Raw genomic sequence first — 25,603 nt, 5'->3', positions numbered from 1 at the left:
GGTGCCGACGCGTCCCGTCCGCCCGCGCCGGCGCGAGGGGCGTCCGGGCTGGGCGCGGGGGCGGGGCGGGCGGGGTGGGGCGCTCCCCTCCCCCCACCGCTCTCCTCTGACGTCCGGACCTCGCGACCCCGCCTGCTGTGGGGCCCGCCCCGCCTCCACCGCACGCCGGGGTCACGTGTGGAAGACGCGGCGCCGCCCCTCACCTCGGCTCTGGGGGCCTTTTTGGATCTTCTCGGTGTGACAGGAGCTGATTTAGATCCCCAGCGGCGCACCCCAGCTTTACCTCCCCAAAGCCGCAGGCCCGCCAGGCCTCCCCACGCTCTCAGTGCCACTGACCCCTTTTCAAACTTAGTTTCCACGAGGACACCTGTTCCGGGACACCCCTTTCACGTGGGCGGAAAGGTTCCGGAGAGTATCTGGTGGCGACCCCCGCATTTCCCTGCCTCGATCGTTTTCTAAGCCCCTCCCCGCTTTCCCCTCGCTGGCATCCCCCCAACATTAGAGGCCTTCGGGTGGGATCCTGTGTCAGCCGCCGGACCCCGCGTCGTGGGGCCTGGACTCGGCTTTCCCGGTGCCGGAGGAAGGCCGGCGCGCCGGAGGCTCTGACTCGCATACCGTATGGCTCCCGTTTGCAGGGCGCTAGCCCTGTGCCGGGGCTGCACCGGGCCGCCTGGCAGGCAGGCCAGCCCCTCTGAGGCTGAGGCAGGGACCTCCGTGCCCATGGAAGAGACAGTCACCTGACCATGAGGCCCTAGAGGGGCCTGGCAGTCCCGTGAGCACATTAGCCGGTGACCAAGGTCATCATGAGGGATGCGCCGGGGTTCTGGACTGGTGGGGGCGAGGAAAGCTTTTCAGGGAACGGACCGCACGGACAGGGCTTATTCCCTAGTCTACCAGGAGGGTAGTGTTCCGGTGGCCGGGACCGCTCCTGCAGATCCAGAGGTGCACGGCCGGTGCCTCCCAACTGGAAGGAGTCCCTGTGCTTGAATTTAGAGGTGGAGTGGTGAAACGACGCCAGCGAACTGGACAGGGTCTGAAAGGTTTCATACTGCCAGAAAGGGACACATTTGAATTAAAAAAAAAAAAAGCCTTCCGACATTGTGAAGGTTTAAGGCGGAGAGGAATAGGAATAGTGACGGGGACAGAACTGCACTGGCAGTTTCCCCTCGGTCAGGTCTGGCCTTCCGGCGTGGCACGCAGCAGTCACTCAACACGGGGTACTCCAGGCCTTCGCTCCTCTCGAGGTCGCCTCGCCTCCGGAGGCGCCCGAAAAGCGTATTCGCGCATGCGTTCGCAGCTCCGATCATTTCCCGGACTCCCGGACTGGGCCTAAGAGCGTCTACCGGGTGGGCTCTCTTTTTTCACCCAATGGGAGACCACCAATGGTCCTACCGCCTAGTGAGGGAGACACAGAGATGGGCATCTGCAGTAACCACTGGAGAGGCAAAAGGGAGGGACTTCCTTGTCTTTGCCAAGTGGCGCGGGAAGGTAGTCGTTGTGACTGGAAGACTAAGGGCTTCCGGTTTGATGGATTAGCCAAAGGCCAATGAAAGTGGGAAGGAGGTGGGGTTTTTCAGGAACGTGGGGAAGCGGCGCCAGAACTCTGACCTATCAAATTGGAGCAGCCGGTCAGTAAAAAGACTGGCATAAAGCGCTCGCCTATAACGAGTGTCCCAAACAAATGAGGGCGGGCCCTCCTGCAGAAAGGAGTAGGCTTTGTCCAATAGGGGCTCAAGGTATGCGGAGGCTTTCTCCCCCCGCAGCGGGAACAGTGGCTCCCCCTATCGGGTGGGGGCGGCGGGTGACGGGCGTGTCCCTCCCCCAATGAGAGGCGGGGGGAGGCGGGTTCTGCGCCGCCATGTCGCGGAGGCTGCTGCCCCGGGCGGAGAAGCGGCGTCGGCGGCTGGAGCAGAGGCAGCAGCCGGAGGAGCAGCGGAGGCGACCGGGAGCGATGGTGAAGATGGCGGCGGCGGGCGGCGGAGGCGGCGGAGGCCGCTATTACGGCGGCGGCAGTGAGGGCGGCCGGGCCCCGAAGCGGCTCAAGACTGACAACGCCGGCGACCAGCACGGAGGCGGTGGCGGCGGCGGTGGAGGAGCCGGGGCGGCGGGCGGCGGCGGCGGGGTGAGACCAAGGCTCTAATCTCGGGGGTGGCCTGGGAGGGAGGGAAAATTTCCCACTTTGAGGGTATTTCTTGGGAAGGGGGGCTTCTGCGCACGCGCCCCTGCCCTCGCGCCGTTGACGGAGTGGGGGAGGAGCAGGCGTTGGGCAAACGGCGGGGTTTGCGCGAGGACAGGCGCTTGCGTGTGGGCGCTATTTAGAGTGGGGAGCTTGCGCTGCGGGCGGTGCAGTGCGCAGGCGCCGCGGGCTGGTGTGGGTTGGGGCGGGCACGCGGCCGGGACGCCTTTTTCCTCATTTTCTTTCCTGGCCCGATGCGCAGGCGCACTTCTCCCGCATTGGCCTCGTGGGCTGTTGGAGGTGGGGGGGCCACTGCGTGAGCGGGAACGGGTGGGCGGTGGCCTTGTCCGCGCCGGAGAGGAATTATGTCCGGTCACTATTTAGTCTTTATAGCTCCGTGGTTTGTCTTGAAGCGGAAGTCCATTTGAGGACAGTTCCCCTAGAACAGATTATGTCCCCTATTTTGTGGGCGCTGAAAACCGGAAGAAAGGCCTTGTAAAAGGTCTTTTTCGCCGTTCGGGAGTTGAGCCAAGTTTTGGAGCCATCACGAGTTTGCTAATAATTTCCAGGGATTAACGATGCGCAGAGGGGTTGATGAACCAAAATGTTCGCTGCAGTTGGGCATTTTGGAAAGGATTCAGCCTCTTTAGTCGCCTCTGAATAGACCACCAGTTGTTCTGGCTTAGAGCCCATTCCCTCCTCCCTCCAAGTTCATGAAGTCCTCTCCCAGTCAGCCATTTGCAGGTTTTCTCAGGACTCAGCTGCCATCTGTACTATGATTTATTAGCATTTTAATCTGTGCCAGACCTTGTTCCACCCATTTTAAAGGTATCTCAATTGAATTTTCAACACTTCTTTATGAGATAGGGGATGCTTTCACTATTTTTGACTTGCATAGATGAGGTAAATTCATATAACCAGTGAGGGAAGGGACTGGGTTTAGAATTTAGGACTGGAAATCCAAACCGCTGAACCTGGTAACCATCAGGCATGTGTGTGCCTCCTGTTTGGTTCATTCCTGAAATAGAATCCAGTTCTGCCTGGTTCTCAAAAGCTTCTGTCTGTGGAAATTTCTTTCTCAAAGACATTACTCTTTTTCTATAGTCTGGTGTAGGTCGTGTTTCCCAATGCAGATTTTGGTTTGGAAAGTGATTAAAGCTAAATGTAGTCAAGGCTGGCCTGGCTGCCACAGCTTCTGAGGCACATGCTCTTTTATCCTGACTAGACCTGGGGGTCAAGGTGGGAACAATGATGCTTGGCTGGACGACGGTTGCAGCTTACTCTAGTGGGGACAAGGCAAAGAAGTTGGGCAGATGCAGAGATTGCCTGATCCAGACTGCAGCAGAGAATTGTGTGAGCCTTTCCTGCCGGTGGTGTCCACTTTCAAGCTACTCCTTTCCCCCATTTTTTTTTGACCACTGGGAAGAGACAGGTTCTGGAAGGAATGTAAGATAAGCGATCTGCCTGGTCCTTCATTCTGCTTTCCTCAGAAGCTACAGCAAGAGGCTTTAGATAAGCAGCCATGCACTGAGGGCCTTTGCTCTGCTGGCCCAGAATCCTTTCGGGGTGATGGTTTAAATTGCTGTCCCTTGTTGTCTGACCTGTGTTTTTTTCCTGGGTGACACTCCGCTGTCTTATTTGACTGAATCCTCAACAATGCAGAAGCTAGTGAGCCACTATCTTGTACGGCAGGAAATAAAGTCTTGCTTTTGCTTCTTTTCTCAGGAGAACTACGATGACCCACACAAAACCCCTGCCTCCCCAGTTGTCCACATCAGGGGCCTGATCGACGGTGTGGTGGAAGCTGACCTTGTGGAGGCCTTGCAGGAGTTTGGACCCATCAGGTACTCCACTCAGAGGCCAGGGTTGAGTGTACAGAGAAGTCAACTTTTTGGTGTCCTATGTATCACTGATTCCTGGTTGGAAGTGACTTGGCCAGTTTGGTCCAGGGTCCCTTGGCTAGGTCCTGGGGATCCTCTGCTCTTGAGGTTGGCCCTTGTGCTTTGGGTCAGGTTATGGCAAGTTCCGTGCCCTTTTTCTTTCTCTACTTTGTAGCTTCTAATTAGCATTTTCTTATTCAGCAAGTATTTATTATTGAGTATGTGGTACATGCTCAGTAAATGTGGGAATAGAGCATTGAGCAAAACTGTCCTGGACTCCTCTTAGATAGTTGCCCACACAGTGATCAGCACTATGATGGGGGAAGCTCAGAGGTCTTTGGGAGATATTTGACTGAGTCAGGTGAGGAGGGGTCAGGAAGGAAAGCTTCCCAGGGGAGGTAATGCCAAAGCTACACCTCTTGTGTGTGTTCTGCCACTTAGGATAAGAGGTGTGACAGTCAGGAAACCATGACAGGGTGCACAGGAGTTTGGAGGCCAGGGAAGAGTCAGTTCACAGGAATTTGAACGTCATTCTCTTGTTCTTGTCTCATCCTGAGAATTTGAAATCTGTGTTTTCTCTTGTCAGCTATGTGGTGGTAATGCCTAAAAAAAGACAAGCGTTGGTGGAGTTTGAAGATGTGTTGGGGGCTTGCAACGCTGTGAACTATGCGGCCGACAACCAAATCTACATTGCTGGTCACCCAGCCTTTGTAAATTACTCCACCAGCCAGAAGATCTCCCGCCCAGGAGACTCTGATGATTCCCGAAGCGTCAACAGTGTGCTTCTCTTTACCATTCTGAACCCCATCTATTCCATTACCACGGTGCGTGCCAGTGGACATTCATTCCTTTATGCTCCTCTGTGAGATCTCCCTTCTTCCTTTTCTCTCTGTCCCCAAGCCAGACTGACCTGCCAGTGCCCCTTCATTTTTCTCATCTTTGCTTTTACAGGATGTTCTTTACACTATTTGTAACCCTTGTGGCCCTGTCCAGAGAATTGTCATTTTCCGGAAGAATGGAGTCCAAGCCATGGTGGAATATCCTTTGCTAGGGAATAGGTGTGTCTTGGGTTGAGGGCTTAGAGCCGGGCAGGGTGCCATCCTTTAACCAGTGTGTATCTACTGAATGCCTACCATGTGTCAGATGTTTTCATAAAGCCTACAGTCTGATGGGAGGGGCTGTCAATGAATAAAAGTGCAGAATGTAAAGTGCTATGAGATACAAGGGGATGTGGAAAGTTCTCTGAGGAGGTGGTATTTTATTTTCATGGAGAAGTAGGAGCTGGTATTTAATTCAGGGTGGAAGTACCGGCTTTATCAAAGATCCTCAGGTGGGCCCTAGCCTGATGGCCCAGTGGGTTGGAGTGTTGTTGCTGGTTCGATTCCCAGTCAGGGCACCTGCCTAAGTTGTGAGTTCCATCCCCAGTGGGGGCACGAATGGAAAGCAGCTAAACGATGCTTCTCACATTGATGTTCCTCTGCCCTCTTACCCTCCAATCTCCTCCCCCCCCAAAAAAAAATTTTTTAAAAAAACAACAACATTCAAGGGGGAGGAAGAAGGGGACCCTAATATAAGGTGACAGGAGAAGATTTGACTTTGAGTGGTGGGCCCGTGAAACCCATACCTGAAATCTATGTGATCATATTGACCATTGTCACCCTAATTAATTTTTTGAAAAATATATTTTATTGATTTTTTACAGAGGAAGGGAGAGGGATAGAGAGTTAGAAACATATAGATGAGAGAGAAATACCGATCAGCTGCCTCCTGCACACCTACTGGGGATTTGCCCACAACCAAGGTACATGCCCTTGACCGGAATCGAACCTGGGACCCTTCAGTCTGCAGGCCGACGCTCTCTCCACTGAGCCAAACTGGTTAGGGCCCCTATTAATTTAATAAATGTTAAAACACATCCTTCAGTGAGGATTAAAAAAAAAAAATCCTCAGCTGGTCAGAAGCTTAGTGTTGGAGAAAGCAAATGATCTGACAACTGAAGAGTAGCAGACCTAGGGGAGGGGTTCTCTATGGGCATTAGAAGTTAGGGCATTTTCAGTAGTGGTGAAGCTTGGGTCAGGATGCAGTAGGAAGCCACGGATGGACTTTCAGAGCAGGAACATAATCTGGTTGGTATTTTTCAGAGATTGTTCAGGCTTAGTCAAAGCACAAGGGAGAATTTGTGCTAAAGGAGAAGGTAGCTTGGCCTGGAGTGACAGGAGGTTGTTGCCACCTCTGGGCTGGTGGGGTGGGAGTGCAGGTCGTGAAGAAACTCTTGCCAGTGACTGTTCACTCAGGGTAGCATGCCAGCCCATCTCCATTCAAGTGGCTGTGGCCATGAACAGACCCTAGAACACCCATGCAATCTGGGTGCTACCTTGTCCTCCTCCATCTCTGGGACAGCTTGAAGCCCTCCAAAGAGCTGTGATGGGGCTTTCCTTAACTTAACTTACATTTGATTCTGTGCAGAGTGCCCAGCGGGCCAAGGCCTCACTCAATGGGGCTGATATATACTCTGGCTGTTGCACTCTGAAGATCGAATATGCGAAGGTAAGTCTAGGAAGTGACTGCTGCTTGTCAGCTTCCAGGTGAGCTGGGGCCTGGCTGATAGTAAGCTTTTCTTGTCCCTACAGCCTACACGCTTGAACGTGTTCAAGAATGATCAAGATACTTGGGACTATACAAACCCCAACCTCAGTGGACAAGGTAATCCTGATGGCCACTTTGTTCTAAACACACCCCCTTGCCTTCATTTGACTAGTGCACTTCATAGACCTGGGTTCAGGGTTATGTAATGCCATTGGGCTCCCTGTGAACACGGGAGGGCTTTAGTGGGAGAGGGTGTATGAGGGCGCTCTGAATTCTAGCTGCTACTTGGGGCCCTTTGGAGCTGAGGGTGCAGAATCAGGTAGAGGCTTGGATTGGGTGGGGAACAGGGCCTCACTGGGCATGGCGATGGCTTTAGAAACCAGTAGCAGCTCCCAAGCGGATTCTGCTTCCCTTCTAGAAGCTTACTTAGGGTCACTGACTTGATTCTCACTGGGTCAGGAATGGTCCTTGCTCTCCACTATTGAGAGGGTCTTCTTGGCGTGGAGGGGGAGGGGATGGCAGATTGGGGAGGTGATGAAGGCTCCTGGGCCCTTGCAGCAGAGCCTTTGAGCAAGTTGACCTTGTAGAGGTGAGGCCCTGGATTGAAGCAGAGTGGGCATGCCTTACCTTACTTGTAGAGGGGACTCAACTTCTCTGCAGGGTGCCCAAATGGACATCCCCTTCCTAGAATCTGTCAAGAATGGTTTGCCTTGGATAGGAGGGAGAGATGGAGGATTGTCTTTGAAAAGCAGCAGCACCGCCTCAACAAGACCGTCCATCTCGGTGTCTGTCTTGGTCTGATACATTGGACTAGGCCATGGGCTGAGGGAGGAGGCTGGTTGCTGACATCTCACAGGCCCTGGGAGGCCAGGCGCCCCCATTTCTAGCCAGGCCTGTCTTGCTCATCATTGAAGCTGGGAAGCAGTGGGTGGCGTGGGCTAGACTCTTCCCCAGGACCTTCACAATGGGTGCTGTGGGCCTGGCTGCTCCCTCCAGAGGTCAGAGACAAATTGGTGACCAAGTGAATGTACCAGAGCAGGCAATGGCATTACATGACTGCTAACAGAAACATGGCAACCAACCATTTCTTCTCCAAGGAACATAAGTAGAAGATGTGCAGACCGGCAGGGGCTAGTGGCAGGGGCTGGCTGTGCATTGGTTTTGATGCCTCTCAGTTTTGGCTGTCCCAAGGCTGGGGGTCAAAAACGAGAGCTGATGAGGTAACCTGGAGTGAGGGCGGTGCTTCGCCATCCCCTCGGGAACCATACTTCAGCGGCTCTGCCTCTGCACATTGCTCACCAACACACAGGGTAGAAACCACTAGCTCTTCCTGGAGAAAACAACATGCAGCCTCCACCACGTCCCCAGAAACAGCCGCAGACTTGAGCTCACTACATCAAGAACACCACACCGCGCTCCAAGGAACAAACTACAAGCACAGAGGCAGACAGAGACAGAGAGAAAGAGACGCAACATGGCAGCAGACATTGCTTTTCTATTAAACATTAAAAAAAGGCCAAAATCCAAGCAAACTTGAACCCGAGAATGTACACAGAAGTAGGAAACACAGAGAACAGAGCTCTCAGCCAGCCAACGGCGCTCTTTTCGGAGAACGTTTCACAGACTGAAGTAGATTCCATGGGCCTCCAAGACAATAGGATCCTCTCTCCATTCCTCGCCATATGGGTTTTGTTTTGTTTTTTTAAGTCCTTTGGTTTGGGGAGGGCCTTCTTTTTTTGTTCCGATTTTTTTTTCTGCAGTCAACAGCTGCCAACATAATCTGCACCAACTGGAGATCAGAAACCAAAAAAAAAATTTAACCACAACAACAAAAAAATAAAAAAAAGCAAAACAGACAGCCAAACAGCTCAGAGGTACACAGTTACCTGCTGGCGGGTAATCGGGCGCGCTCCCAAGGCCAAAAGTTCGGGCATAGTGGGGCCACTGGCACACTTCATAACCAGGAGACACGCACATGGAGCGCTACACAGCCAGAAGCACCGCACTGCAGCACACAATGTGAGGAGGTGACAACACGGAGGGACACTACCCACTTCATACACCTTTATTTTCCACTTTTCTGATATCTTCTGAGGACAGAACATCTGTGAGCCACTTTTGATTTAATCAAAACATTGACTGTTAAAACAATTCTTTAAAAAAGTTGTAGCGGATGTATACTGTAACTTGTATTTATGACTGTAAAACCATGTGATGCAGGGTCGCAGTGTATGTTTGATGGGACGCCATCTTTCAGAACTGTGCTAACTCACTGTTGAAGCGTCCAATGGTAAGAGAAAATACAGATTTGTTTTTTGTGACAAATGGACATTGTACTCTGTACTTCTGCTGTAAGTAGTCCTATTCCATCTTTGTAATGACTGATTGTTGAAAACAAAATGAAGGCCGGGTGGCAGGAAAGGGCAGTGGTCTTGAGCCCTGGGTTTTGGAGTCAGATCTGGGTTCAAATCCCGGCTCAGCCACTAACTTGCTTTGTGACCTTGGGCCAAAATGTCTTAACTGCTCAGTTCAAAGTTAATCCTTACCTGTAAAATGGGATTAAAATAGAACCTACCTCATAGGGTTGTTGTGAGGAATTTAAGAAGCTGTGATGTCTGTAAAGTGCTTAGCACAGTGTCTGCCACTTAAGCACTAAATTAATGGTAGCAATTAATGAACTACATCTGGAGTCGGGGATGGGTCTGCGCCATTGTCTGGGTCTGAGAATGTTGATGCCTTGTACACGATTGCTCATGAACTGATTCTGACTTGCTTGTCCTTTCCTCCAGTCCCTCCTCTGGTTGTACGTGACTAGGTGGGAGGGTGACAGATTGGCATTGAGAAAGAAGGGGCCTAGAGAGTGGGGTCTAGAACTCCTAGAATCATGGGGTTTTAGGGTTGGTATCTTCTTTCTGCCCTTCCTGGGTTATTTTCCTGCTCTTAACCTCTCCCTTCATTGGGAGTTATTTTAGAAAGCTTTTCTTGGCCTCATGACCTATTAGCTTCCATAGTAGCTGCAAGTTCCCCAGAGGACCCAAGAACTGGTCTTTTTCCCACCAGGACCAGAGCAGATGCCAGAGTGCCCAGAACCTCGCCTCATCCTTCAAAGAGAAACGAAAGCCTAGTTGGTATGGGCTAAGGAGGCAAAGTGGGTTCCAGCCTTGGGCTTCATGCCCACCCTCAACCAGGCCAAAGGAGGGAGGCTCCAGCAGCCCTTGTGAGATACGGAGGGTTTGCAGCCAGGCTTGTGGGAGCTAAGGGACTTGGAGCTTAGCCTTTAGTCAGAAGGGAAAGAGCCACCCCTCTTATTGAACTAGGCTCTAACTGATTTCTCTGTCCACAGGTGACCCTGGCAGCAACCCTAACAAACGCCAGAGGCAGCCCCCTCTCCTGGGAGATCACCCCGCAGAATATGGTGAGGGCAGGGGGTTCCCCTCCGTGGACTCCCGTGGCTCATGTGCCCCTGCCCGACGCCCGCCACGCAAATTCTCACCCGCCCTCCCTCTCTTTCCTTCCCACCCCCCAGGAGGGCCCCACGGTGGGTACCACAGCCATTACCATGATGAGGGCTACGGTCCCCCCCCACCTCACTACGAAGGGAGAAGGATGGGCCCACCAGTGGGGGGTCACCGCCGGGGCCCAAGTCGCTACGGTCCCCAATATGGGCACCCCCCACCCCCTCCCCCACCACCCGAGTACGGCCCTCACGCCGAAAGCCCTGTGCTCATGGTCTATGGCTTGGATCAGTCTAAGATGAACTGTGACCGAGTCTTCAATGTCTTCTGCTTGTACGGCAATGTGGAGAAGGTGAGTTTCTGCAAAGTCCACTGCTTTCCCTTGTAGACTTGGCAGGTCCCAGGGAGGCACTGAACCTCATGGTTTGCCCAGTCAGTGAAGAGGGAGAAAGAGCCAGAGCTCGCTTGGGTAAGAGCAAGCTGACTCAGAGAGGGTAACTTGCTTAATTGGGTGACCTGCTACAACAGGGTTTGTTCAGTCCTCACTGTGTATGGGTAGTTTGTTTTTGAAATTTCAGTGTTAGTAAGACTGGGATTAACACAAAAGTGCTAATACTTAACATTACTTGAATATTATGATAGGTGAAATTTATCCATTGTGGCTATTTTTTTAAACTTTTTAAAATTTACTGGTTTTGGGGGGGTGGGGGAGAGAGACATCGATTTGTTGTTCCACTTATTTATGCATTCATTGGTTGATTCTTATATGTGCCCTGCCTGGAGATCAAACCTGCAATCTGAGTGTATCAGGATGATGCTCTAACCAGCTGAGCTGCCTGGCCAGGGCTACCCATTGTATGAGGGTTTTCTCCAGATAATCTGCCAACACTGGGTCTTTGCCTGTGGGATAGTTAACTGAGACTGATAGGTGACTGTCCCAGATCAGATGGTTTATTGCTTCTGTCGAACCCATCTGAAGCTTTTTGAGTTTATAGCCTCTCTTGGCCCATTAAAAACAGTAGCAGCTCATACGTGTTAAATTTTTCCTATACTAGGCACTTTTAAAAGTGCTTTACATGTTGTATAACTTGTTTAACTTCACAAGCATCTTTAATGAGGTAAGTGGGGGAAATGAAGACAAGGAACTTGAATAACGTGCCTAGGTTAAGAGACCTTTTTGTGGAAGCAGGACTCGAGCTAGAGAGCCTGGCTTCAGAGCTGACACTACTGTTTTTCAAGTGTTTTTTTTTTTTTTACTATAACACATAATATTTTACATCAGGACCCAATATCTAGATAAATGTGTCTATTTAACAGACAAACATTTATGAGAATAGCTGCTTTGGTTTTTTACTATGCCTCCTGTTTTCTGTTGTTTCATTAAGTGATCCACTTATGGGTCATGTCCTACCCTGTCTAGGCTCTGCTGCCTGCCTTGGGCTGAGCACTTGTCGTGGGCCACGCATGCTTTTCGGTTTCTCTTGATTCCCATTTGTAAGTCAGGATGTGGAAGCAAGAGTTACTTCTAACTAACTTGGAAGGGGCAGGAGAGAGGTCCCGGACTGCTGGGCAGTGGTGATGACCATGGCTGCTCTCCCCAAGGTGAAATTCATGAAAAGTAAGCCGGGGGCTGCCATGGTGGAGATGGCTGATGGCTATGCTGTGGACCGAGCCATTACTCACCTCAACAACAACTTCATGTTTGGACAGAAGCTGAAAGTCTGGTAGGTGCCCAAATTCCGTGGGATAGGATGCTTTGGCAAGGGCCTGGGGAGAAAAGGGAAGGAAAATGGGGCACCCACTGCACAGGGCCCAGCAGTGGAGCCCAGTGAGACAAAGGTGCTTATTCAGGCAGGAGTGAGGTGTGTTTCCAGATGCTTCTCTGAAGCAGTGGGAAAAAGTGCGCTTCGCCTCAGCTGTGGCACAGTGCCCCCTGAGGCACACAGCACTTGCTCAGACAGGAACAAGGCCACAGTGGAGGGCTTGGGGGACATTAGGTTTGACAAAGAGCTCCCCTTTCCCCCTAGTGTCTCTAAGCAACCTGCCATCATGCCTGGTCAGTCATATGGGCTGGAAGACGGGTCCTCCAGTTACAAAGACTTCAGTGAATCAAGGAACAATCGGTTCTCCACTCCGGAGCAGGCAGCCAAGAACCGCATCCAGCACCCTAGCAATGTGCTGCACTTCTTCAATGCCCCTCTGGAGGTGACAGAAGAGAACTTCTTTGAGGTGGGTGCCATGGAGTTGGTCCCTCACTACAGCCATCTGACTGGGCCATTCATTTTAGTCTTTCAACAAATACCTATTGTTTTCCTACTCTGCCAGGATGAGGGTTGGGTGCTGGGGAAAAGCACCAAACATCTAGCAACAGAGAAGTTTGCCAGGCTCTTAACATTTTTGGCAAGCTAGGATAGCTATACCTTTGCTGGGAAAGTATCTGTGTGTGTTGGAGTTGTGATCAGAGTCCAATCTCAAAACATCCCCTTTGTCAGGCAGGCCCTCAGGTGCCTAGATAACATCTGAAGGGAAGGGCCTGTTAAGGGCGAGGTCAGAGGGAACTAGGGCAGGAAGGCTGATGGGCAGAATTGGACTTTGGTCCTTGTATTCAGTTCATCAAATATTTACTTAGTGCCAACTCCCTCAAATAGCAGCTGAAGATGAGACTTTGGGGGCGGGGGGAATCACGGGACACCATAGAGTGTGTGATGAAAGCTTAGAAACTTGTCTCCAGAAAAATCTCAAGCACTGGGTCATGCAGGGCAGGGTCTGCTTAATTCTGCCATGTGGCATTCCTTGTGTTTCTGCATCTATTTTCTACTTTTGTTTTCCTATATATATATTTTTATTGACTACAGAGAGGAAGGGAGGGGAGAGAGAGAGAGAGATCAATGATGAGAGAGAATCACTGGTCGGCTGCTCCTGCATGGTCCCTACTGGGGATTGAGCCCACAACCTGGGCATGTGCCCTTGACTGGAATTGAACCTGGGACCCTTCAGTCCTCACCAGTGCTCTACCACTGAGCCAAACCAGCTAGGGCATCTGCTTCTATTCTTTGTCTTGCAGATTTGTGATGAGCTGGGAGTGAAGCGGCCATCTTCTGTGAAAGTATTCTCAGGCAAAAGTGAGTAAACTGCCTTGTCTTCTCCCTCATTCCTTGGTTGGAGATCAGAAGCTCCCTAGTTTGTGCTTGGATTAGCCTAAAACCTTTGCTTTCTGATCAGGTGAACGCAGCTCCTCTGGGCTGCTGGAATGGGAATCCAAGAGTGATGCCCTGGAGACTTTGGGCTTCCTGAACCATTACCAGATGAAAAACCCAAGTGAGTATCTGTATCCTGCAGTCATCCCATCCCCCTTATGGCCTAATGGGTTGGCTGGCTTCAGGTCAGCGCTGTCCTTCCTGCTATCACGATAGAGCCCCAGAAATTTCCACATTGTCACTGACACATGAGCGGGACCTGATCTCCCAGAGAGCAGCCTGGTGTTCCCTATAGGAGAGCCAGCCTGGCTGCTTGTTGTTCACCCACTCTGCCAGCTGAGAGTTGCTCAGGCTTGTTCTTTAAGTAGCTGGCATTCTCTGCGTCAGAAGCTATCAGTAATGCCCAGCCATGTCAGTCACAGAGGCTGGCTAAGCTAGTATCCAGGAAAGGGGCTATATTAGCCAGCAGATAAAATTTGCCCACCCAGTTCCTGGGGGCAGGCCTATTGCTCTGAGCAGCAACAGAGCTAGGAATGGGATTGGGATTCTCCATGGTAGTGAAGGAAGGGAAGGAGAAATGCCTTGTGTTTTGGGCTTGTTTTTAAGCCTCACATTGGGCAGTGACCATTAGGCCCCACAATTGAACTGCAGAAAAAGATGTGTTTAAATGAGGAGAATTGTGGGGTGGGGGAAGGCTTGAAGAGGGGGCGGGTGGCGCCTCCAGAAATGGACTCAGCCAGACCCTCTTTTCTTCTTTGCAGATGGTCCATACCCTTATACCCTGAAATTGTGTTTCTCCACTGCTCAGCACGCCTCGTAATTAGGTGCCGAGGAAGAGTCCTATCTGAGCAGGAAATAATTTCTTTCCTTTGTTTTTTTGTTTTTGTTTTTGTTTTCCGCAAAAGTTCCTATATTCCTTTTATCTCTTTTTTTTTTTTTAAATGCTAGGTTAGAGGCTTAACCATAATGGAAACGATGGAAGGGGAGGGGAAGGGAATTGATATCTCCCAAGATTAACCTTCACTTTTAAGAAATTATTGTACATGTGATTTTTTTCCCCCGTTCATACATTCGTGCTGCCTATGTACTCTTGGCACATTTCAATAAAATTGTTTGGAAAATTAACAGTGCTTTCTGGGACTCAGGGTTTTGTCTGCTTCCCTCCCACTTGGTCTTCTGAAGAGGGGCAGGCAGGCCAGGACACAGCTGCAAGCTGTGGGGAGCTGCAGGCCCAGCCCTGGGAGGAGCAGGGTGAGCCAGGGCTGTAGACCAGTAAAAATACTAGCAGTTAGGGAGTCTTGAGAAAAGGCTGGAAGACCTGGTGGCACACAATTCCTAAGCAAGCTCATTCTAGTTAGGAGAATCATTTAAAAAGTACAGTATTTTTCCGTGTATAAGACATTTTTTTTTTCCTAAAATCATTAGACTGAAAATTGAGGGGTGTCTTATACACAGAAGTCAAGGAGGGCAGGAGGGAGCTGTGTGGGTGCGTAACTGCCCATACCTTGTCAGACAGGCTTCCTCCAATCACAGCCTTATTGTTACTGGTCAGCTGGTGCCATAATTGGAGGTGGAGTGCGTAGATGCAACAGGGACCAGAGCATTCTGAGCCCATAAAGATGTTAAAAAATAGATAAATACCAGTAAGCGATTGTCTTACTCTGCAAAATTCAAACTGAATGTAATCAGTTATGCAAAAGAGCATGGAAATAGCTGCAGAAAGAATTTGGGCCTCCTCCCACTGTGTATGATCAGTCAGTGGAGAAAACAGGAATTACAACTCCTTAAGATGCCAAAAAAGAAGGCCTTAAGAGCAAAACCAGCAAAATGTTTAAAATACTGATTTTTTAAATTTCGGGTTGGAAGAGTGGGGGGTGTCGTACATGGGGGCGTATTATACATGAAAAAACCCGGTATGTGGTGGTGCTGGGGGAGAGGGGAGGACTTAAAGGGAAATTGAATAAACACCTGCCTTTTTTTGTTAATCCTCAGCTGAGGATATTTTTTTCATTGGTGTTTTTAGAGAGAGAGGAAGGGGGGGAGGGAGGAGGGTAAGGGAAGAGAGAAACATTGATGTGAGGTGAGAGACATTGATTGGTTGCCTCCTACATGCCCCCAACCAGAGCCTGGGATCAAACCTGCAACCTTTCTGTGCATGGGCTGACACACCGGCCAGGGTAACACCTGCCTTTTTATAAGGTTGGAAAATAAACCTCTGGAAGATAAAAGTGGAAGTCTTCCCCCTAGTCCCTTTATCATTTTTGGTGATATTTTTTCTCTGTGTCACATTGGGCAATAACCCCTGCAGTTGAACTGCAGAATAAGGTATGCAAAACAAGGAACTGGGTGGGAGGAGCATGTTCTGGAGTTCCATCTGGACATTTGTGTGTGTGTGCGTTTGTGTTTTTATTGATTTTGAGAGGGAGGGAGATTGAAACATCAATGAGAACCATCAATTGGCTGCCCCCCTCCTACTGAGGATTGAGCCGGCAACCCAGGCATGTGCCCTGACCCAGGAATCGAACCATGACCTCCTGTTTCATCGGTCAACACTCAACCACTAAGCCACACCAGCTGGGCAACATTTGTTATTTTAATAAATCTTTATTGTTGAAAGTATTACATATGTCCCCCTTTTTCCCTCATTGAGGATATTTTTTTCCATTGGTTTTTAGAGTTGAAGGGAAGGTAGGGAGGGGTATATATAGAGAGAAACATCAATGTGAAAAAGACATTGATTGCCTCCACCACCTGCCCCAACCTGAGCAACTCTAATGGATGGAACCTGCAACTCGTGTGTGCTCTTGACCAGGGAATTAAACCCATGAATCTTCCATGTGTGGGCCAACACTAACCACTGACCTACACTGGCCAGGGCCATTGGGGGTTTTTTTTACTCCTAGTAAGGAACTTAGACTTTTTTTATTGATACTATCACAGGATGTCCCCATTCCTCCTCTACCTCCATTTTGACCACCTCCACCAGTCCCTGCCCTCCCTTTCCTCTGGCAATCACTACTTGTTTTTAATAAAATTATTTGTGCTGTACAGTGTTGTGTCTCATAATCACATACAAAGCAACTTATTTTTACCCCTGTGTGGTATCTTGTTGCATTAGAATTTACCTGGTCCCAAAGGTAATTTCCAACTTTTTGTTACTGCAAACTGGATATGCTGGATATCTTGATATAAATATCTTAGCCAACTTCCTTGGTATTGTAGAAGTACATTGCTAGCAGTGGAATTGCTAGATTAAAGGATCTATAGATACAATTGCAATGTGATAGATACTCCCCAATTGTAAATGGAGACTTGTATATGGGGGGTAAGGCGTGGCAACCTGGAAGGAGCCTGCTTTAAGGCTCATAATGTAAGAGGCAACCTGTAGAGGAGCAAGTAAAAGATACAGGCATTCGTTCATGCATGTGCTCTTGAAAAAGACCCACTTTCAAATTTTACTGTGAAGTTTTGAAACTCAGATTTACATTTCTGAAGACATGGCATTTGTCAGATGAAACTGCTTCATATGGGACAGTTTCAAAATAGAACAAGGAGAAACTAGTCCACCTTGCAACCACAAACAAATCTGCTATGATATATTTTTTGTTTGTTTGAAAGTATACTTTTATTGATTTTAGAGAGAGGAAGGGAGAGGATATATAGAAACATTGATGGCCTTAGCCATTTTGGCTCAGTGGATAGTGTTGGTCCGAGGTCAAGGGCACATACCTTGGTGTAGGCTCAATTCCAGCCTTGGTCCAGGTGAGTGCGTGAGGGAACCAGTTAATGTGTCTCACATTGATGTTTCTGTCTCTCCTCGTTCCACTCTCTAAAACGGGTGGGCAAACTTTTTGACTCGAGGGCCACATTGGGTTCTTAAACTGGACGGAGGGCCGGAACAAAAGCATGGATGGAGTGTTTGTGTGAACTAATATAAATTCAAAGTAAACATCATTACATAAAAGGGTACGGTCTTTTTTTTTTTTAGTTTTATTCATTTCAAACGGGCCATAGTTTGACCATGGCTGCTCTAAAATCAGACCTGCTCCTTCCTGCACACCCCCGACTGGGGATTGAGCTTCCAACCCCAGGCATGTACACATAACCTGATGGAGAATCAGACTGACTTGGTTCATGGGCTGATGCTCAACCACTGAGTCACACTGACCACGCTGTTAAGATTTAAGTCAAAAAGTAAATTAGCAGCCAGTTATTCCTTGTTAGCAGTTTTTAGTCTCCTACAGATATTTTACATCATATATATTGTGTGCACATACAGCGTGCTATAAGTTTTTTGCTGATAATACTAAATGTTCAACATTCTTTTTATTGATTTCTGAGAGGGAGAAAGAGAAACATCAATGAAGAGAGAATAATTGATTGGCTGCCTCCCTTATACCCCCAACTGGAGATCGAGCCCTCAACCCAAGCATGTGCCCTTGACCGGAATTGAACCTGGGACCCTTCAGTCCCCAGGCTGGCGCTCTATCCACTGAGCCAAACTGACTAGGGCTATGTTCCACATCTTTACATTTTTCTCTCTCATATCTTGGTATTTGCATGCGGTTTCAGAGTTTCCTTTGCATAGATAACAGTTCTCTGTTGATAGACAGTCACTGGTTCTGTTTCCCAATAGAGCCTGCCTATGACATTTTATTAAGAAGGCGAGGTATCCCCTACAATTCCATTTGCTCAGAGACATCCATTTACTTCCTGGTGAACATCTCCCTAACAAGCATTTTTACAGCACTTGGGTTACATGGATTTTCCATAGAGGTTTATTTTATTTTGAGGAAATTATTTTAAGAACATAGACCAGCCCTGACCGGTTTGGCTCAGTGGATAGAGCGTCGGCCTGTGGACTGAAGGGTCCCAGGTTCAATTCCGGTCAAGGGTATGTACCTTGGTTGCGGGCACATCCCCAGTACAGGGTGTGCAGGAGGCAGCTGATCGATGTTTCTCTCATCGATGTTTCTAACTCTCTATCCCTCTCCCTTCCTCTCTGTAAAAAATCAATAAAATACATTAAAAAAAGAAGAAGAAGAACATAGACCAGGTCCACATAAATACCCTCTTCAGCACTACTGAAGCCTAGAGACCATGAAATAATGACTGCCCCAGCCCCAGGTTCCTGTGTACAAAGGAAAATAGGACCTGGATGTGGTGTGGGAGTTTAAAAAATATATAGTCAGTCCTAACCGGTTTGGCTCAGTGGATAGAGCATCGGTCTGCGGACTGAAGGGTCTCAGGTTCGATTCTGGTCAAGGGCATGTACCTTGGTTGCGGGCACATCCCCAGAAGGGGGTGTGCAGGAGGCAGCTGATCGATGTTTCTCTCTCATCAATGTTTCTAACTCTCTATCCCTCTCCCTTCCTCTCTGTAAAAAATCAATAAAATATATTAAAAATATATATATATAGTCAGAGCTTAATGTTGGCCCGATTTTGACATGGGTAAACTCTACCAGATAAGTTTTCTTTTTAGTTAACATGGCATTAGTTAATGATCAGGGCTGCATTTATTCTGCCATTATGTCTTTGGGCATTTCAGCTGTCTCCAATTTTAACACCATTGTGATGAACTTTATGCAGGAATGTCCATTAGGCCAGATTCTTACTGGGTCAAAGGGGCCCTTCTGAAGAACAGAGGCTATTTCCTGTTGCCCTTAGTAAAGATGGCGGGAGGCGGGGCGTCTCCGCCTTCCGGCTGCACCTGATGCCCTCCCTCATCATGGCTGCCTTTGTTTCCGCCCCTTTGGTTTCCTCCTATCGCGTTACTCCAGCTACTCAGTAGCAATGGCGGCGGCGATGGCGGCTTCACGCAGATTCCGAGACCTGCCGCTGTGGCGTGAGTCACCTCTTGACCTTTGGGGTCCGATCGCTGTCATGCTGTCCTGGAAGTCATATGACGGGAGGCCTGTCCCGGCCAAGCAGGGTCCGGTCCGTTTAACTCAGGGATCCCCCAGTTCTATGGGCCTGTGTCCTGCAGTCGGTTGCTGAGGGCGCACTGTCCCTAATCTGGGGTCAGTTCCACGACCAAGGGTCTGAAGTGGTTCTCAGACTGAGGTCGCTGATAATTGCACCCCTGATTTTTTTTTTTAAATATATTTTTATTGATTTCAGAGAGGAAAGGAGAGGAAGAAAGAGATAGAAACATCAATAATGAGAGAGAATCACTGATCGGCTGCCTCCTCCACGTCCCACACTGGGGATGCAGCCCACAACCTGGCCATGTGCCCTTGCCTGGAATCGAACCTGGGACCCTTCAGTCCACAGGCCGAGGCTCTATCCACTGAGCCAAACCAGCCAGGGCTGCAACCCTAATCTTAAGCTGTACCTACACTGAGGTCTCTAAGGGTCCTGTGTTCCCCAGTTTAGTGTCACTGATATGTGTGCCCTCTGCCCTTGAAGGTGCTGTGTCCCCAATATGGGGTCATCAAAGGCTCTTCCTTTGTCTCCTCAGGACTGACAGCCCCCACCCACCTGGGTCTCAACCTTAGCCTTCGCCCCATGAGCTCCTCTGCACAAGACGAGGCCTCCAGAGCAGCCCCCAGTGAAGCCCCACACCACAACTATGAGTCCCTTCGGGTGACAGCTGCCCAGAGACACATTCTGCATGTACAGCTAAATCGGCCAGAGAAAAGGAATGCCATGAACAAGGCCTTCTGGAGGTATGGCCTACAGATCCTGGAGGCCTGCCTGTAGGAGGAGGCAGAGGCTGAGGGATTAGCTAGGGGTGGGGTATGGGAGATAGTTGTACATGAAGGTAGGGGTTTCCCACCCCAGACACAGCCCTTCCTCACTCCTTGCCCCTCCACAGCGAGATGGTGGAGTGCTTCAACAAGATAGCACAAGATGCTGACTGTCGGGCTGTGGTGATCTCTGGTGCAGGAAAAATGTTCACTGCAGGTATGAGATGCGCTCCACTCCCACCTGCCTCCCCTACCCCTAGGTATAGATAAATGTTTTGTTTTGTTTTGTTTTTATGTAGCAAAGAAAGTAAAGGTTTATTTACACCCAGAGACAGGTTAGCTAATAGTTAAAGACCTGGCTCCTGGATGGCTTCCAGGGAATGGGTCATACAAGGGAAAAATCATTAATCATGATGACTCAGGGAGTTAAGGTGTGGTCAGGATCAGGGTCTCTACTGATAGGGTAGGGGGTAGTTGATCAGTGTATCTGGCCTTGATGTCAGCCATGGTGTGGGTTGGCTGCTTTTCTGGGCCTAGAGCTGAAACACAACTGAAGTCTAGATGTTATCTCTAGTTTGACAGAAACTGTCTCTGTGGTCAGTAGATCTGAAGATTTGTTCATAGGATTATTTGGTGCTGATCAGAACCTCATTGCCCTGAGGGCTTAGTGATTAAGGGAGTGGTCCTGCAAGGAGAAGAAGGCAGGTGAGTTAGGGTGCTAGATGAGGCCAGTTTGAATCAAAAGGAAAGAAAGGAGAAAAGGTCATAAGAAACTTCGAAACGAAGTTTCTATGTGGTTATGATCCCCCATCCCCTTTCTTTTGATCATTTCTAATCTTGAGGAATATAGGGCAGCTGGCTAGGACTATAACCATTGTTTTGAACTCTGTATCTAGTAGTTGGCTTGCTTCCATTTCATTTAGTTTTATTTCTGGTGATTTCTTCTGTTTTTTCATTCATGATGTTTCTTTGACTCCACATTTTGGCTGCTTCCCTGTGTTTGTTGCTATGTACTAGGTAGAACTGTTATGTTTCCTGGAATTGGTAAGTAGCCTTGGCAGTAGGTGTCCTGTAGGGCCCAGTGGCTCAGCCTCCCCAGTCACCTGAGCTGGGCACTATAGGTGTGTCCCTGTGTGGGCTGTGTGCATAGTCTTGTTATAGTTGAGCCTTGATTGCTATTGGAGTCTCTGGGAGGAATTGACCTCCAGGCTAAGTGACTGCGAGGATCAGTTGCAACTACAGTGGGAGAGCTGCTGTGCAAGAGACATCCCTGTGGAGCAGAACTTGCTTCAGTGGGGCTTTGGTGCTCAGTGAGTCTAGCCTTTGAGTGTGTCACTTGTGGATGTATATAGTTGTAATCTGGTGTGGTCTGAAGCTGTACACCAGGTGCACTGGCTCTGGGCCTCTCAGGAGGTGCAAAGTCAGCCACTGCCTGGGGCCACCCAGCAGAAGCTACAGAGAGATCTGCAATGGCTGCTACTTGTGTTGGGCTTGGAAGTACATAGGAGAGGCCCAGCTTTGAAGCAAGGTAGGCTGGTGCTAATGTCAGGTCTTGGACCTCTTATTGATAGGTTTTGGGCATGATGACGCCAGTCTAAAGCCTGAGCCAGGACAGGCCATTTTTATATGGAAAAGCCTCTGTAAACAGCTTGGGTGGGGCCGGATCTCAGGGAATCACCAGGGCAGAGTCAACAGTGTGGGCCACACTGAAAGAAACTCAGATATGGCTGCCAGTTAGCTTTGCGGTGGGGGAGGTCCCAGCACAGGAACAACTACCCCTGTGAGCACACCTGTCTGAGAGAAAGCCACCCCTGATTTCCTGCCCTGATGCCAGAACATCCTCCCAATATGTCCCTGGATTCCCCAAAGCCTCCGCCCAGCGCTGGAGCTCAGAAGAAGAGAGTCATGTAAACTTCATGTGCAGGCCTTTTGAGAGGAACACCTGGGACTCCAGCAGCCTCTGTGTTACTCAGACACAATCTCTGCAGTTTTTTACAGCCCAAAGTTACAGGGGCTTCTCCCCCTAGCTCTGGAACCCTGGGCTGGGGGCTGGTGTGGGGCTGGGACCACCTTCTTCTCACGGGAAGTCTTGGAGATATCTCTTCCGATTAAAAACATGCCACATGTGGGTATTGGACCAGCCCATTTCATGCCTCTGCCCCTCCTACCAGTCTTGATGTGCATTCTTTGTTACTTCTCTAGTTGTAGGACTTCATTCATCCAGATAGCAGGTGGTTCAGAATGATGGTTGTTTGTATTTTAGTTGTAATTTTGATGTGGTTGTGGAAGGCAGTGATTACTGGCATTTACCTATGCCGCCATCTTGGTTCCCTCAATATCAGAGGGCTGCAGCCAAACACTTTTATTAGAAAAATTCAAGGAGCATCTGACCCAGGAACTCCACCTGCCACAAGCCTCTGGGCAGACAAGTACCGGCCCTACAGGGAGCAGATGCCCCGCAGCGCAGCCTGTTGATGCCCTGGACAGGGGCACGGGAGGGAGTGCCTGGCTCCAGCATTGTCCCTGCTAGAGGTGATGGATGCTGTGGGGAACAATAAAACAGTGAAGGGGAAAGAGTGTGGGGGTGAGGGTTGTGCTTATAAACAAGGAGAGGCTGGCTGAGAACTGTCATCTGAGCCAAGACTAGTCCCAGATGGAGTGAAAAAGCCCTGGTACAGATGCGGGAAGGGGGGGAGGGGAGTGGAACTGGTGACGGGAACAGCAAGTACAAAATCCCGGAGGCAGGGGTGTGCACAGCTTCTTCTGGGGTCTTGCAGCTAGTGTAGCTGCATAATAGTGGTCCAGAGGGAAGAGGAATAGGAAATGGGATATGTGTGTTTGTGAGGGGGTGCAAATTCAACAAATTCCATAGAGGTAGGTGAGAAGCCTTTGGAAGGTTTGGAGCAGAGAAGTGATGTCATCCCACTGATTTTTTAACCAGCTTACTTAAAAAAAAAAAAGAAAAGAAAAATTCAGGCCCGGCTGGTATTGCTCAGTGGTTGAGGATCGACCTATGAGCCAAGAGGTCGCGGTTCAATTCCTGGTCAGGGCACATGCCCAGGTTGTGGGCTCGGTCTCCAGTGTGGGAGTGTGCAGGAGCAGCTGATTAGTGATTCTCTCATCATTGATGTTTCTGTCTCTCTCTGCCTCTCCCTTCCTCTCTGAAATCAATAAAAAACATTTTTTAGCCCTGACTGGTTTGGCTCAGTGGATGGAGCGTCGGCCTGTGGACTCAAGGGTCCCGGGTTTGATTCCGGACAAGGGCATCAGCTGCCTCCTGCACATCTCCTACTGGGGATGTGCCCGAAGCCCAGGTACATGCCCTTGACCGGAATCGAACCTGGGACCTTTCAGTCCGCAGGCTGACGCTCTATCCACTGAGCCAAACCGGTTTCGGCAATAAAAAACATATTTTTAAAAAAGAAAAAGAAAAATTCAGGATCCAGTCCAAAGGTGAACAATTAGATTAAAAAATGATTTTGTTTATCCTCACCCCAGGATATTTTTTCCATTGATTTTTTTTTAATCCTTACTCAAAAATATTTTTCCATTGATCTTTAGAGAGAGTGGAAGATAGAGGGAAAGGCAGAGAGAAATATTGATGTGAGAGAAACACATTGATTGGTTGCCTCCTGCATGCACCCAGCCAGGGCCTGGCGGGGGAAGCTTGCAACCAAGGTATGTGCCCTTGATTGGAAATGAATCCTGTGAGCCTTCAGTCCGTGAGCCAACGCTCTATCCACTGAGCAAAACTGGCTAGAACAATATGTTCTTTTTATAACAAGACACAATTGGAAATTGGTTTATTACCAAAACTTTGACTGGAATGTCATTTTTTAAAAAATATACATATATTTTTTTATTTCAGAGAGGAAGGGAGTGGGAGAGAGAGATAGAAACATCAATGATGAGAGAGAATCATTGATCAGCTGCCTCCTGCACACCCCCTACTGGGGATTGAGCCCACAACCTGGGCATGTGTCCTTGACTGGAATTGAACCCGGGACCCTTCGTTCCGCAGGCTGACGCTCTATCCACTAAGCCAAACTGGCTAGGGCTGGAATGTCATTTTTTTTAAAAAATATATATTTTATTGATTTTCTACAGAGAGGAACGGAAAGGGATAGAGAGTTAGAAACATCGATGAAAGAGAAACATCAATCAGCTGCCTCCTGCACACCCCCCACTGGGGATGTGCCCGCAACCAAGGTACATACCCTTGACCGGAATCGAACCTGGGACCTCTCAGTCCGCAGGCCGACGCTCTATCCACTGAGCCAAACCGGTCAGGACTGGAATGTTATTTTTTACATAGACATGCACAGACTCAGATGTCACCAGAAAGTTTTAAAGAATTATTATTGACTTTGGAAACTGATAAAAAGCCCCTTGAAAAAAATGGCCTGGTACCCTACTTCCGTGGTTCACATCAGTTTTTCCAGATAAGGAACAAAGGTTGCTTTCCTGGGAGACAAAAAGGAAAGAACCTTGAGAACCTGAGGAATTCACCCAAATCAATAGGCATTGCAAGCAAATGCTGGTGACAACTATGTGGCTTGGCTTCTTAGCCCTAAGGGGCTGAAGGTCAATCTGGAGATTCCCTATGAAATTCCAGCAAAGCAGATTTAAAAGAACTTATATGGTCAATTACTATTCTTGGCATACTCTCTCTTTCCCTCTCCACCCCCACCCACGTCCACTCTCTCTAAAAATCAATGGGAAAATATCCTCGGGTGAGGTAGGGAGAAAAATATGTTTCAATATGAGCAATGTTTGTTAATTAGGGTTTTCAGCAGCTTCTAACTTCCCCTTTTATAATTTTAATTTAAGACATTCAAATTCAGCCCAGCTGGTGTTGCTCAGTGGTTGAGCATTGACCCATGCAGGAGGTCATGGTTCAATTCTAGGTTAGGCACATGCCTGGGTTGTGGGCTCCATTCCCAGTATGGGGGCATGTAGGAGTCAGCCGATTGGTGATTCTCTTTCATCACTGATGTTTCTCTCTCTTTTTCTCTCTTCCCCTCTCTGAAATCAATAAAAACACATTAAAAAAATAAAATAAAATATTCAAATTTAGAAATTAGTCCAACTGAACATGACAGAACATGACTTAAGGTCCTTAACCTCTGAGAATCTTTTTGTTGTTGTTAGTAAAGTGTGTTATAATAATAACGTGCTTTCATGTAATTACCCAACACACATGAACTGACTTCCAGTTCCATGTCTCTTGGATCTTTTGATTGTCCCTCAGGTCTGTTCCTCAGATGGTAATTCCCATTGACCAGATCCACTGATTCCTTTGTCATCTCTATTATGCTAAGCCCATCCAGTGAGTTTTACAATTTCTGATAATGTAGTGTAGAGTTTTCAAATTTCCATTTGGTTTTTTATATATTTTCCATTTCTCTGCTGAACTTTCATGTCTTTTTATTTATCATGAGTATATCTTTCTTTGTGCCATTGAGCATAGTTGTAATGGCTGCTTTGAAATCTTTGTCTCCTTATTCTAACATCTGGGTCACCTTTAGGTCAATCTCTGTTTTTTATCTTTTCTTTTGAAAAAAAATAGGTCTCATATTTATTTTTCTTTGTATTTGGAGTAACTTTGGATTGTATCC

At 48.8% G+C, this 25,603-nt stretch overlaps 2 protein-coding genes across 3 annotated transcripts in view; both read left to right on the top strand.

Annotated features, from left to right (window-relative positions):
• The first annotated feature begins 1,843 nt into the window (after window positions 1-1,843).
• HNRNPL (heterogeneous nuclear ribonucleoprotein L) lies at window positions 1,844-14,419 on the top strand. 2 transcript variants are annotated; one of them, XM_006096678.3, is made up of 13 exons: window positions 1,844-2,122; window positions 3,902-4,020; window positions 4,643-4,880; window positions 5,008-5,093; window positions 6,507-6,603; window positions 6,687-6,759; window positions 9,986-10,057; window positions 10,169-10,449; window positions 11,700-11,821; window positions 12,125-12,326; window positions 13,162-13,219; window positions 13,320-13,415; window positions 14,056-14,419. In XM_006096678.3, the coding sequence occupies exons 1-13, from the start codon at window positions 1,859-1,861 to the stop codon at window positions 14,112-14,114; spliced, it is 1,767 nt and encodes a 588-aa protein (XP_006096740.1). In that variant the 5' UTR covers window positions 1,844-1,858; the 3' UTR covers window positions 14,115-14,419. The 2 variants fall into 2 exon arrangements, with proteins under 2 accessions (XP_006096740.1, XP_023616361.1); XM_023760593.1 differs by lacking the exon at window positions 1,844-2,122 and adding an exon at window positions 3,511-3,529.
• Window positions 14,420-18,988: 4,569 nt separating this feature from the next.
• Window positions 18,989-25,603, top strand: part of ECH1 (enoyl-CoA hydratase 1) — a 13,922-nt gene continuing 7,307 nt past the window's right edge. Inside the window, exons 1-3 of the mRNA XM_006096676.3 lie at window positions 18,989-19,141; window positions 19,757-19,964; window positions 20,114-20,202. Of these exons, the coding sequence (XP_006096738.1) occupies window positions 19,090-19,141; window positions 19,757-19,964; window positions 20,114-20,202 (349 nt within the window). The 5' untranslated portion in view covers window positions 18,989-19,089. The remainder of the gene's footprint in view (window positions 19,142-19,756; window positions 19,965-20,113; window positions 20,203-25,603) is intronic.

This window comes from Myotis lucifugus, unplaced genomic scaffold, assembly GCF_000147115.1.
Source record: "Myotis lucifugus unplaced genomic scaffold, Myoluc2.0 scaffold_185, whole genome shotgun sequence".
NCBI classification, from domain to species: Eukaryota; Metazoa; Chordata; class Mammalia; order Chiroptera; family Vespertilionidae; genus Myotis; species Myotis lucifugus.
Note: the sequence above shows the minus strand (reverse complement) of the source record. Positions and strands in the feature narration are given on the sequence as shown.

Excerpts from the sequence above, each read along its gene's own strand:
- HNRNPL (XM_006096678.3), top strand. The coding sequence starts at position 1,859 with ATGTCGCGGAGGCTGCTGCCCCGGGCGGAGAAGCGGCGTCGGCGGCTG. Across the intron at positions 4,881-5,007 it reads CCATCTATTCCATTACCACG|GATGTTCTTTACACTATTTG; the intron begins GTGCGTGCCAGT and ends TTGCTTTTACAG. Across the intron at positions 12,327-13,161 it reads CAGAAGAGAACTTCTTTGAG|ATTTGTGATGAGCTGGGAGT; the intron begins GTGGGTGCCATG and ends TTTGTCTTGCAG.